The sequence below is a fragment of the Aotus nancymaae genome, unplaced genomic scaffold (assembly GCF_030222135.1).
Source record: "Aotus nancymaae isolate 86718 unplaced genomic scaffold, 86718_ANA_hifiasm-v0.15.2.pri h1tg000065l, whole genome shotgun sequence".
NCBI lineage: Eukaryota > Metazoa > Chordata > Mammalia > Primates > Aotidae > Aotus > Aotus nancymaae.
Genome location: NW_026988480.1, coordinates 14073184 through 14087625, shown reverse-complemented (window position 1 = coordinate 14087625; position 14442 = coordinate 14073184). Strand labels below are relative to the sequence as shown.

The window sequence follows — 14442 nt, the reverse complement described above, 5'->3', positions numbered from 1 at the left end:
TAGATCTTTGTATAGGTTGATAGGGCAAGTCCCACTTAATTTTACTTTTTCAGAAATTTCTTGGCAGTTCTTTTGCCTTTATTCTTAGACAAATTTTATATCAGCTTGTCAAGTTGTATTTAAAAAAAAAATCTCTTGGATTTTTTTTGAACTCTTAAATGTAATAGAGTCATAATTTGGTGACAGCTTTATAATATTAGAGTTTCCCCTATTAAAACATGGTTTCTTTTCATTCGTTCAGATCTAATTTTATGTTCTTTAGTCAGATATTTTTTTTTTCTATTGCTCATGTATATTTCTTTTTAAGGCATTTTATTGTTTTTGTTGCTATGGTGTACAGAAACGTTTTTAAAAATCATATATTTTCTATTTGATTATTGCTAATATTTAATAAAAGTGTAAAGTTTTAAATTATGTAACATTCTTGGAAAGTAATATTTGATAGTTAATATACTGACATTTAATATAGGTAACCTTTTAAATTTTAAATTGTAAGTGAAATTAAGACTTAAGTTTTTTGCTCACAAAAATCTTGATTTGAATCTTCAGACAAATAGGAACTTTTGACTAAAGCCTAATTACAAGTTAGAGACTATAGTTTTCTAAGTAAGTTATTCTGAATAGGCCTATTTTCAGATGGTGTTCAGATGATACCTTTTCTAAAAAGAAGCCTTTACTGTATTTCAGACCTGATTTAGCGACCCATTAGCTACTACAATACTCTAGGAATTTGTTTGTATAATGCTTTATCCTATTGCCTACCTATCTTCCAGACTGTAAGCTCTTTTTTGAAAGAAACTGTAGCTTAAAAAACAAAACAAAACAAAACAAAAAAACAAATGCTTTGCAAAACTGAGTTTTATTGCAAAGCATGTTTAGTTGATTTTTAATTTTAATGTGCAGTTTTATAGTTAATCCTATATCATTTTAAAAAATAAACTTTATTTTTATAACAATCTTACCTTTGTAGAAAAATTATGAAGATAACACGGAGACCCTGAATACCCTGTCCCTGGTTTTCTCACCATAATGTCTTACATCAGTATGGTACACTGGGTAATAGTGAATCAATATTGATACAAAGTTATCATTAAAGTTCCTACGTTAGACAGATTTCCTTAGTTTTTACCTAATTGTGTATCATTTGTACCCCAAATTTTGCATTTTACAGTTGAATATAGTGTATTACTTTAGCTGGAAAGAAACTCAGACAATAGTCTTATAATGTGAAGTATTGTTGAATTATTCATGATTGTTGCTACTTAAATGTAAGACATGAGCACAATTTTTATTACTCAACAAAATTTTTGTTTTATTTATCTGACTTCTTTCATTTTTAGCTTACGAGGAAACATTTCAGTAAAAGTTAAAAAAGAAGTAGAAAAGAAACTCCGATGTCTACTTGCTGATTTACCGCTGCCCCCTGAGCTACCTGGAGGAGATGATCTCTCAAAGAGTCCAGAGGAAAAGAAAACAGCAACACAGTTGCATAGTAAAAGGAGGCCTAAGTATGTGCTTGCTTTCTACCTGCTCTTAAATTGACCAGCAGTGATTCTGGGTCATCAGAAATTCATAAAACACTAAATTAAGGTTTAAAATTAAAAATGTACTTATTCTTTCAACTTAAATATATGAATTCTATTAGAGTTTTGAAAAAAATCATAATTGCTTGCATTCTTATTCACAATGACTAATAAAACCAAATTTAATTTTCTCATGATTTGTAATGTATTAATTTCCTTGGGTATTTATTGTATATGTTAAAGATACTTTATTAAGAGATTGAAATAACACAGAAACACTGAAATTGGGCAGAGTAGAAGTCAGCATTTAGTGAGCCCAAATAAAATTAGTAATGGGCAAGCTGCTATTTCCTTTGCTTTTACCTCCGTTTTCTCCCATAAACAAATGTATTCTTCATTTTGCAAGAGATGGAGTAGAAGAAGGTTTGAAATCTGTATCCTAAATTAGCTTCAAGTAAGTGCCTAGAGAGAACACTTTTCTTTAAAACCTGTTAATCAGTTAAAGGCAGGGAGCATTGGTGCTTTTTTTTTTTGTTTTAAACTTCTAAGGGACAGAGAAGACTTTTAAGTTAGATATGATTTTAGAATTGCAGTTCAGGTAGTGCCTAGTGTATGAATTTGAGATCATTTTCTAAATGGAATAGAAAGCTAGAAAACTGGCTTGGCACAGTGGCTCATGCCTATAATCCCAGCACTTTGGGAGGCTGAAGTGGGAGGATCACTTGAGTTCAGGAGTTTGATACCAGCCTGAGCAACATAGGGAGACCCCATCTCTACATATAATTAAAAAAAAAAAAAATTGGCTGGGTGTGATGGTGCACGCCTGTGGTCCCAGCTACTCAGGAGGCTAAGGCAGGAGGATCACCTGAGCCGAAGAGGCTGTAGTGAGCTGTGATTGTGTGCCACTGTATTTTAGCCTGGGCAACAAAGCAAGAAGGATCCAAAGAAAATTTAAAAGCTAGAAAATAGTCTCTTCTTGAATACTGCAGTTTATTCTTTGACTTGAATTTCTGTGATTTAGTAGAATATTAAAATACTACAAAATTATGTATCTTTTTGAAGACTGTAAGATTTTTGGATTTTTGTCCTACCTGTCTGTCTGTATCTGCTTAAATGTGGATTCCTGAGAGTTGGTTATATTAATACCTTTTGTACTCTCTTAGACTGAAAAATCTTTTTTTGATGTTTTTCAGATAATTTTATCCAGCCATAAGTCTAAATTTGTCGATAAGTTTTATAGTTAGATTTTTGTTAACATTCATTATCAAGCACTTGTTCTTTAAAAATACATATTGTTAATGGATGAAAAATAAAACTTTCTGGAGTTTGGTTAGAGAATTTTGACTCTACTAGTGTTGGTTTCATCTACTCATTGAGAAATTACATTTTATTTCTGAAAAGTAAGCCCTTCATACAAGCTCTACTACTTTTTTTCTGAGTTTAAATACTTATCTACAGAGGAAGAGTCAGTATGTAGAAATGATACCTCAGTTTTTATGATAACTTACAATACCAAATTGTTGTTACTTGTTTTGGATAAATGATCATAAATATTGCAACGGTAGGGAAAAATAAAGAGTATACAATTGGGTGGCGGGTAGATACTGAGTTATTGAACAGTTGATTCAATTTGCTTGATTGTATATAAAAACTTTAGAACTGTATTTGATAGAATATGTGGGCCTCGCTATGGTGAAATCAAAGAAAAAGATATTGACTGGGGAAAACGCTGCGTGGATAAATTTGATATCATCGGAATTATTGGAGAAGGTACTTACGGACAAGTTTACAAAGCCAGGGATAAAGACACTGGTAAGAATGCCAAGTTGTGGGGATCTTTGGGCCTATGGAATGTGCTTAGTTTCTGTTTCTCTTCTAGTGTTTAGCTTATGGAAATTTTCCAAAAAGTTTAATTCAAATTTATTGTGTGTTTGTTTCATCTTGTTTTTTATTTTATTCTATATATGCACTTACGTAAGATCTGAGTACATGTAAGTGGGTCTGTATATGTTCATATTTTAAAAAGTGTACCTTTAGTATTTGTGACATACTGTATGGTAGGATTTAGTTTTTCTTTCTTCTTTCATGGTGAATAATTCTTATACTGTTATTAATCAGAGGGAAAAGTATCTTGACCTGAATTAATCTTAGTAGTAAATTTTTTTGTCATAAGCCCAACACTTTCATTTTAGTTTTCAGTTTTTTTCATGCAGAAACTACCCTTGGAGGCCAGTTTTAGCAGCTTAATCTTTCAGAACGTAATCAGGAACTCAGAAAGTTTTAAAAGGCCTCATAGGAGAGCAAAAAGTAGCTGTTTCAGAAGCTATGTATTTTACTTAATAATGCATAGAGCTAGTAATTTATCTTTCTTTACTCATAATTCCTTATTGAAATAAACCAATAGGCTGGGTGTGGTTGCTCATGCCTGTAATCCCAGCACTTTGGGAGGCTGAGGCAGGCAGATCACCTGAGACCAGGAGTTCGAGACCAGCCTGGTCAACATGACAACACCCCGTCTATACCCAAAACACAAAAATTAGCTGGGCATAATGGCATACGCCTGTAAACCCAGCTACTCAGGAGGTTGAGATAGGAGAATTGCTTGAAACCAGGGGGGCTGGAGGTTGCAGTGACCTGAGATAGTGCCACTGAACTCGAGCCTGAGTGACAGATCGAGACTCCATCTCAGTAAATAAATAAATAAATAAAATAAAAACACAAAAATTAGCTGGGCATGGTGGCGGCACCAGTAATCTGCTACTTGGGAGGCTGAGGCAGGAGAATTGCTTGAACCCTGGAGGCAGAGGTTACAGTGAACTGAGATTGCGCCACTGCACTCCAGACTGGGCAACAGAATGAGACTCCTCTAGAAAAAAAAAAAAAGAAGCCAATAGATTAAAATAGCATAGCTATTTGAGGCCATATAGTATATGGGAGATGCCCTTATGGTTAGAAACTACTGAGGGCAATTACTGCATAGAGTAATAATTGGTATTTATAATGATGTGTTATCAAAAAGATTAAATTACAACTTTTAAAACTGTTTAGTAAAACAAGGACTCATATACAATATAGGAGGAATTTTATAAAAAATGAATAGAATAAGTTGTAATGATTAAAAGAATAAACTTTGTTCTTTTAGAAAATTTGTAAGAACATGTTTTTTCTCCAAAGAAGTGGAATGAACAAACTTTATTATAGTGAACTTATTATTATTCACTATAATAAAGCTTGTGTATGTGTGTATATTTACTTTCTGGATCATTTCTGACGCAAAGCTGACTCATACCTAAATTATGTAGCAATTTAGTGTAGTGGTGAAAAACACATATTTTTGAGACAAGTAACTGGATTTTGAATTCCAGTTTTACTACTAGGTAACTGGCCAGGTTTGAGCAAGTAGTATGTCAGAGCATAATTTTTAACTGATAGAGTTTTTCCTCTTCTGTTCAGAGAAATTTTATGCATACATAAGCATATTGGCTATTTACCATTTGCCTCATTCGCTTAAAAAGAATAAAAATGACAGTGTGATTTACTACCCACTCTTCAGCATCTTTTTTTTTGAGATGGAGTCTCGCACTGTCATCTGGGCTGGAGTGCAGTGGTGTGATCTTGGCTCACTGCAACCTCCACCTCCCAGGTTCAATCAAGTCTCCTGCCTCAGCCTCCTGAGTAGCTGGGATTGCAGGCGCTCCCAACAACACCCAGCTGATTTCTTGTATTTTTAGTAGAGACGGGGTTTCACTATGTTGACCAGGCTGGTCTTGAACTCCTGACCTTGTGATCCGCCCACCTCGGCCTCCCAAAGTGCTGGGAACAGGCGTGAGCCACCACACCTGGCCTAGCATCTTTCTTTTTTCTATCTGTCTATCTGTCTGTCTGTCTGTCTGTCTGTCTATCTGTCTATCTTTTCCTTCCCGAGTGAATGTAAAAGTATCTTACTTTTTTCACTAAATATATAAATGGGGAAATGTATTTGACCTACCTCATTCTTTCTAGCAGTTGTATAGTATTCCCTGGTTTATATAAATATGCCATGATCTATTTAATGACAGACTTAATTTTTTGAACTATAAATATTATGATTTGCTATATTGGAAACAAACATTTTTTGTGTTGTATTTTTGAGAATTAGGAACAGAATTGGATTAAAATACATTTAAAGTTAAGAAAGATGTCATCTGCTTGCATGTCAGCTGGTAACCTGATTTTATTTAATTTCCTTAATAGGAGAAATGGTAGCCTTAAAAAAAGTACGTCTGGATAATGAAAAGGAAGGCTTTCCAATTACAGCAATTCGAGAAATTAAAATTCTCCGGCAGCTTACCCATCAGAGTATTATCAATATGAAGGAAATAGTGACTGATAAAGAAGATGCTTTGGATTTTAAGAAGGACAAAGGTGTGTGTGCATATTTACTATTTTGTATTCATGATTGATGTTGCTAACTTGCAAATTTTTTTAATAGATGTGACTATTTGCGTAATTAGATGCTGTTGCTCTAATGTGAAACTCTGTATTTTTAAGTTTGGTAGAGTTGAAGAATTTACTTACTTTAGTCGTTTTTGAGTAAGCTTCGTAAAGAGTATTTGCCAATATTACACATAAAGTATTCACTAGTAGTATGTGTCTTTTTGGGCATCAGTGTATAGTTTTTAGTATTCATTTTTTAGTAGTTGAAAAACTAGTTCATAGAATTTTATTTTTACCCTACATTTTTATGTTACAAATGCCTTAACATACAAGGAAATATCATGGTAGCCATATATATTATTTCTTAAAGTGTGGAGGCAAAAATCTGTACTTGAAATTTCCTTTAATAATTTATGGTGGGGTATGTATATCTGTATAATTATTTAGCAGAGAAGCTGACAAAAAATTAGTCTGCTTATTATAGTTATTACATACTTATTATAGGGGACATGATGGGTGAAAGCAATGCTCTACTGCTGATATGTTTTACATCTCTGTAGTAAGATTTTAGAACCAAAGTTTACGACTTTATATTCTGAGGTTTGCAAACAGCAAAAATTTTTTTTCAAACTAAATCTAACATAAAATAGACACAGTGTCTCACATCAATAAGCCAAACACTTGGGAGTCCAGGGTGTGAGGATCACTTGAACCCAGGAGTTCAAGACCAGCCTGGGAAACATAATGAGAACCTATCTCTACAAAAAAATCAGAAAATTAGCCCTGCATGGTGGTACATGCCTATTGTTCCATTTACTCAGGAGGCTGAGGCAGGAGGTTCACTTTAGTACAGGAGATGGAGACTTCAGTGAGCCATGACTGTGCCACTGCACTCCAACCTGAGTGACAGAGCAAGACTGTATCTCTAAAAACGATAAGAAAAAGATACAAATAGATATGTTCTGATTGAACATGGTACTTAGCCTCCTGTCCTCCTCCCCAGCTCTACACACACACACTCACTCACATACACTCTCTCTCTCACTCTCTCTCACTCTCACTCTTATTCTTCCGGGGGACACAATTCAAAATGATTGATATGCTACATCGTAGTTATTTTGCATAAAGGAACTGTTTGAAAGTATTCTGTATACAATATGGGGTTCAGAATCATCTTTTTAATTGATGTCACTTCCGTTACTTTTTGTCCCTAGTAAAGATTGGATTCCTCAGCTTGACTTTTAACCTGATTTGTCTTTTTAACTTTAGTTTTCATTACTACTTAGTGTGTAGTAGAAGGGGTAATGGTGTAACTTGAGTTAGAATGTCTGGATCTTGAGACTTAGTGTATTAGTGAGTGTGGCCTTATTAGCAAGACTTTTAGCCCTTTTGAGTCTGTTATCCCTTCATCCTTAAAAGAGAAACATTATCTCTCTTAGTAAGAATTAAATTAAGACTTTTAAACATGAAAGTGTTGTGCAAATTCTGTTTGTTTTGCATTAACCTCCTGCTCTAGCTAAATTAGTATATTTGCTTTTCCTCCAGCATCCTGGGGACGTCTTGCTTTTTTTTATCTATGAGATCACCTGCCTGCCTACTTCTCCAATCCCTTCTATGCCATTTTGATTGTCTACCAAGCTACACACACACACACACACACACACACACACACACACACACACAGACACTCATTCACACATGCATGCACGCACAATTTGAAAGGTTAAATTCTCACGCCTAAGATCTTAGCCTGAATGTTGCTTTATTCATTAGTGAGACCTTATCTGATCAGCCTTCCCACTTTCCACTATATATAGACACAGGCAATTTAATGTTTCCTAATAAGTGGGAATAATTATAATGGTTTATTACTTGTTTCTATACAGATAAATGGGAACCATACCTGTTGTATTCACTGTTATACCTCTTACCTAACTCAGCAGCTGGACCGTAGAATGTGCTGAATGACTAATTCCTGAATGAATATATGAGCTCTATTTTTTTAATAATCCTATTTATACTTTAATACTTAGAAAAAATAGTACCTGTGAATATATGAATAGTTATTAATAGTCTTTAATTATGATCGTAATTTATTTTATCAGGTTAAAATTCCCTGAGCCTTTGTATTTTGCTTTGTTTTTAGTTTTATTTCTTGTCATTGCCTAGCACTGCATTTCAGAAATCGTCGATTTTCATGTTATTTGCACCCTTCATCATCTTTCTTCCTACCATAATCCTGTTTGTAATTCTATGAGTCATGATAAATAAGAACATGTTTTACTATGTGAGAAGTTACATGTAGGTATCTGGAGTTAGTTAAATGCATTAGAGTATGTGAGAGGTTATACAATTTAAAACATAATTCTTTCTTAAATGAATCTAATAATTTTTATGGGAACTATGATGAGGCAACATGATTTTCTGAAAAGGGAACTAGATTTGGAGTTTAATCCTGACCATGCTAACTGTATGACATAACACTAATTGTGATTGCTGTGCTGTGTGGTGTTGAACTAATTTTGATTGTCATACTAGAGCATAAAGACAGTTCATGAACACTGGTTAAATATTATGGGCTACTCTAAAATGAGTGTTCAGCCTTCCAAGTAGCCAGGATTACAGGTGTGGGTCACCACACCCAGCTAATTTTTATGTTTTTAGTAGAGACGGGGTTTTGCTATGTTGGCCAGGCTGGTCTTGAACTCCTGACCTCAAGAGATCTGCCCACCTTGGCCTCCCAAAGTGCTTGGATTACAGGCATGAGCCATATGCTCTGCCAAAAGTGAAATATTATTTCATCTTAAAGAAGGAATTAGGGTTAAGTGATATCACCAAGTCATGAGTATATTTTTGTGCAGAAACTTACAGATGCTGAAGAAGCTTTTTCTTGTTTTTTTTTTTTGTTTGTTTGTCTGGTTTGTTTTTTCTTTGAGGCGGAGTCTCATTCTGTCACCCAAGCTAGAGTGCAGTGGCATGCAATTAGGGCTCACTGCACCCTTGACCTCAGGTGATCCTCCTGCCTCAGCCTCCCAAGTAGCTGGGATTACAGATGTAAGCCACCATGCCTGGCTAGTTTTTTTCTATGTTTAGTAGAGATGGGGTTTCACTGTGTTGGCCAGGCTGGTTTTGAACTCATTATTTCAAGTGATCTAACCGCTTCAGCCTCCAAAAGTGCTAGGATTACAGGCATCAGCCACCTTGCCTGGCCATAACTTGTATTTTCATATAACTTCTCATGTTTTCATATGTTATTCTTACTGTTTTTCTGAGGGCAGGGACTGAATTTTATTCTTTGTGTTAATTGTGTGCATCACACAGTTGATTATCATTAAATTTCGAGTAAGTGAATGAATGAAAGGAAGAGGTAGGAAGGTTCTATGGAACAGGTGGAATGTTAAAGGTGTGTACAGTTTGGATAGGTATAGTGGAAGACATTCTAATTGTTAGTTGTCATGACTTGTTTTTACAAGGCAGCAAAATATTGTCATATCCCCTAAAGAATACCTAGCTTCCAAATTATTTACCTTGTGTTTTTCTAGGTATAAATTTATATTCCCACAGTTTAGAACTGCTAGTATCTCTTAAGGTTTAAGAAGATAGCAACACTGATTTGTTCATTCTTTCCACAAATGTTTGTTGTGCCAGGTTCTAGATAGATATGGGCTGGCCAGTGCAGTAGCCACTAGCCATATGTAGCTATTTAAGTTAATTAATATTAAATAAAATAAAAAGTTTAGTTCCTTAACTGCATTAGTTGCGTTCCAAGTGCTCTATAGCTACATGTGGTTACTGGCTACATTTTGGACAGTGAAGTTATAGAAGATTTCCATCATCTTAACATTGAATAATGCCCATCTAAATACTGGGGATATTAAACAAACAAACATCTGGTCCCTGACTCAACCTAGTTTCTGAAACCAGAAGAATCGAAAACACTGCTAGAATTGAATCAGACTAATATATGAATGACAAACCTGATTTGCATAGTGGTTTTTCTTTATTGTTAACTTAGTTAATCTATAATTGTTAAAATTTCAGTTGAAGGTATTGAGTTTCAAAAGAAGTGAAAAAACTTAAATGATAACAGACCCTGGAACCTACCCAGTAAGTCAGGGAGCTTTACTAAGGAGTCTGTTCTTAGCAACTATAAACTATGTCTCTTTTTTTCCTCCTAAAGAAAGAAATGAACTTGCAGGGTTTTTTTTTGTTGTTGTTGTTAAAAATAAAATGCTCTTGTAACAGTAGGGCTCCTAGCAGCATGTTAAGGCATGGTTGAAAGTCACTCATAAGTTACTTCTTTTTTTTATAGTGGGGGCTGCCTATATTGTGTTATTCATTATGTTATATAAAAGATAAAACTTGCAAAATAGTCTCAGTTCTAATTTTATTTTTATCTGGAATTTTATGTGGGGAAATTTACAATTAAGGTATAAGGTCAGGGATTCATAGTTTTAGAATTCTACCCCTCTGTTGGTGTAGTACTGTTACTATGTAGAGTTAGTACCTTTTTGGGGGTGGAGCAGAAAAGGAGAAAGAAGAATGTTAATGTATTGGTTTCCTTTACTTGATTATAAAAGAAATATTTGTCACATATTTGAAAAACAAAGTATAAAGGAGAAAATAAGATTACCCAGATACTGTCACTATCATCATTTATCTCTATTTTCCTCTAGTGTCTGTTTTCTCACATCTGTATGATTAGTACGAAATGAAGGTTCTGCTTCTTTTGTCTTATTTAATAAAATGCTTTTGTAATGGCATAATGTCACGTGAGTGAAATGTAGCCTGAATTGTATTTCATTCCTCCATTTTGCATATTTAAGTTCCTTTGGGCATTTCACTATAGTTCCTTATATTGAAGTTTTATGTTTGGCTATTCTAGCCTGCCACTATTCATATGCCTTCAGCTAAAGAAGAGGCTTCTTCTGCTAGGAAAAGTCCTAATCAATTCCGAATTACTGGTTTGGTTAGGAATGAAGTTTTGAAGATAAAAGTCTTACATAATGAGCAGCTGTTGCATCAATCCTAGGAGTCGGTGGGTCATAGATACTAGAAACAGATTTCCTTCCATTCTGAATGTCCTTAGGGGTAAAACATTTTTTAAACATCTGATTATTTCCTTAAGTAGATCAATAGGAATTGAATTGATAGGCCAGAGTTTTTAAATTTTGAAACTTCTTGACATATATCACCAAGTTGTTTTCCAGAATAAAAGGTGCCAATTTATACTCCCAAGTCCAGGGTACACTCAACAACCTAGAAATAGAAGGGAACTGCCTCAGCCTGATAAAGGACATCTTATGAAAAACAGGAATATCTGCTTCTACCACTTCTATTCAGCATTGTACTGGAGGTTCCTGCCAGGGCAATTAGGCAAGAAACTGAAATAAAAGGTGTCCAAATGGGAAAGAAAGAAGTAAAACTATCTTTGGTTTGGGTGTGTGTTTATATGTGCATGTGCGTTAAAGTATAGAAAATCCTGTGGAATCCACCAAAACAGTGGACCCCAACCTTTTTGACACCAGGGACCAGCTTTGTGGAAGGTCATTTTTCCTTCCACAGGAAAAATGGAAGGAAAAAATGGACTGTAGGGGAGGTGGGGATGGTTTTGGGATGATTCAAGCACATTACATTTATTGTGTACTTTATTTTTATTAGTATTGTAATATGTGATAAAATAACTCACCATAATATTGATCACTGGGAGCCCTGAGCTTGTTTTCCTGCAACTAGATGGTCCTGTCTTGGGGTGATGGGAGATAGTGACAGATAGTCAGGCATTAGATTCTTGTAAGTAGTGTGCAACCTAGATCCCTCACATGCACAGTTCACACTAGGGTTTGTGCTCCCATGAGAATCTAATGCTGCTGCTGCTCTGATAGGAGATGGAGCTCAGGCAGTAATGTGTGCATTGGGGAGTGACTGTAAAATACAGATGGAGGGCCAGGCCTGGTGGCTCACGCCTGTAATCTCAGCACGTTGGAAGGCTGAGGCGGGCAGATCACTTGAGGTCAGGAGTTTGAGACCAGTCTGAACAACATGGGGAAACCCTGGCTCTACTAAAAATAGAAAAATTAGTCGGGCATGGTTGCATGCACCTGTAATCCTAGCTACTCAGGATGCTGAGGCAGGAGAATCACTTGAACCCTGGAGGCAGAGGTTGTAGTGAGCTGAGATCATGCCACTGCATTCCAGCCTGGGTGACAGAGTGAGACTCCATCTCAAAACTAAATAAAAAACAGTTGGAGCTTCACTCATCTGCTACTCATCTGCTGTGTGGCCTGATTCCTGACAGGCCACAGACCAGTACTAGGATTGGGGATCCCTGCACTAAAAAACTGTTAGAACTAATAAGTTCAGCAGGGTGGAAGCATATAAGATCAATATACAGAAATCAGTTGTTCTGTATACGAGTAATGAACAAAGTAGAATTAAGAAAACAATTTAACCATCCTGGCCAACATGGTGAAACTCCGTCTCTACTAAAAATACAAAAAAAATTAGCTGGACGTGGTGGCGTGCGCCTGTGGTCCCAGCTACTTGGGAGGCTGAGGCAAGAGAATTGCTTGAACCCGGGAGGTTGAGGTTGTAGTGAGCCCAGGTCACGCCACTGCACTCCAGCCTGGCTCCTGGTGACAGAGTGAGACTCTGTCTCGAAAAAAAAAAAAAAAAAGAAGAAAACAATTTAACTTAAAAAAGCCTTAAAGATAATGAAATACCTCAAAATAAATTGACGAAAGAAGTGTAAAACATGTATCTTGAATACTAGAAAACATCATTGAAAGAAATTAAAGAAGACTGAATGGAAAGGCATTCCATGTTCATTGATTAGAAAATTTAGTATTAAGATGGCAATACTTCTCAAAGTGATCTACATAGTCAACACAATTCCTGTCAAATCTTAGCTGACTTCTTTTCAGAATCTGACAAGCTGATTCTAAAATTCATATGCAAATTCAAGAGAGCTAGAATAGCCAGAAGAATCTTAAAACAGAAGAACAGAGTTGGAACCCTCACACTTCTCAATTTTGAATCTTCCTGCAGGCTGGACACTGTTGCTCATTTCTGTGATCCCAAGCCCTTGGAGGCCAAGACAGGAGGATCACTTGAGTCCAGGAGCTTGAGACCATCCTGGGCAACATAGTGAGACCCCATCTCTATTTTGATAAATTTATATAAATTAAAAAAAAATTCCTATAAAGCTAGAATGCTCAAGATTTTGTGTACTGGCATTATGATAAACATATAGATCAATAATATAATTGAGAGTCTAGAAATTAAGTCCACACATTTTATAAGCTCAGTTGATTTTTGACAAGGTGGCAGGACGATTCAGAGGGAAAGAATAGCTTTTCAACATCTGGTGCTGGGATAACTGATTATCCACACACAAAAGAATGAAGTTGGACCCCTTCATACCTCATACAATAATTAACTTAAAATGGATCAGTGACTTAAATGTAAGAGCTAAAACCGTAAAGCTTTTAGAATGAAATATAGGAATAAGTCTTTATGATCTTGGATTGGGCAGATACTTAGAAGATATGACACCAAAAGCAGGAGCAACAAAAGAAAAAAAATAGATTTTATTGAACTTCATCAAAATTAAACTTTTGTCCTTTAGTGGACATTATCATGAACATGAGAAGACAACACTTAGAATGGGAGAAAATATTTGTAAATTGTATATTTTATAAGGGACTTGTATCTTAAATGTATAAAGAACTCTTAGAACTAAATAATGAAAAAAGACAACCTGATTAAAAAGTGGGCAAAGGATCTTAATAGATAGTTCTCCAAAGAAGATATGCAAATGGCCAATAAGCACATGAAAAGATGTTCAAGAACTTAGCTATTAAGGATATGCAAATCAAAACCATAGTGAGATACCTCTTTATACCCATTAAGATGGCTATTCTAAAAAACAAAATACCACCACCAACACCAAAAAAAAAAACCCTAGGAAATAGTGTTGGTGAGGATGTGGAGAAATTGGAACCCTTACTCACTGCTAGTGAGAGTGTACAATGGTGCAGCTGCTGTGGAAAACAGTATCGCCTTTCCCCCAAAAAAATCAGAAATAGAATTCTAGAAATTCTACTACTGGATCTCCAAAAGAATTGTCACTAGGTGTGGTGGCTCATAGCTATAGTCCCAGCACTTTGGGAGGAGGCCAAGGTGGGAGGATAACTTGAGTCCAGGAGTTCAAGGCCAGGCTGGGCAACATAGCAAGACCCCATCTCTTCAGAAAATTAAAAAATTAACGAGGTGAGGTGGCACGTGCTATAGTCTCAGTACTCAGGAGGCCGGAGAGTCACTTGAGCCCAGGAGTTTGACGCTGCAGTGAGCTATAATCATTCCATTGCACTCTAGCCTGGGTGACAGAGTGAGAACTTGTCAAATAAAACATTTAAAAAATAATAAAAAATTGAAGACTGGGCATGGTGGCTCACACATGTGATCCCAGCACTTTAGGAGGCCGAGGTGGGTGGATCACCTG

General features: G+C 35.7%; 1 protein-coding gene across 2 annotated transcripts in view; it reads left to right on the top strand.

Annotated features, from left to right (window-relative positions):
- CDK13 (cyclin dependent kinase 13) overlaps positions 1 to 14442 on the top strand; it is a 127255-nt gene that overhangs the window by 33538 nt on the left and 79275 nt on the right. For both annotated transcript variants that reach the window (XM_012473569.2, XM_012473563.3), the window contains exons 3-5: positions 1341 to 1508; positions 3196 to 3335; positions 5757 to 5927. In XM_012473569.2, the coding sequence (XP_012328992.2) occupies positions 1341 to 1508; positions 3196 to 3335; positions 5757 to 5927 (479 nt within the window). The remainder of the gene's footprint in view (positions 1 to 1340; positions 1509 to 3195; positions 3336 to 5756; positions 5928 to 14442) is intronic.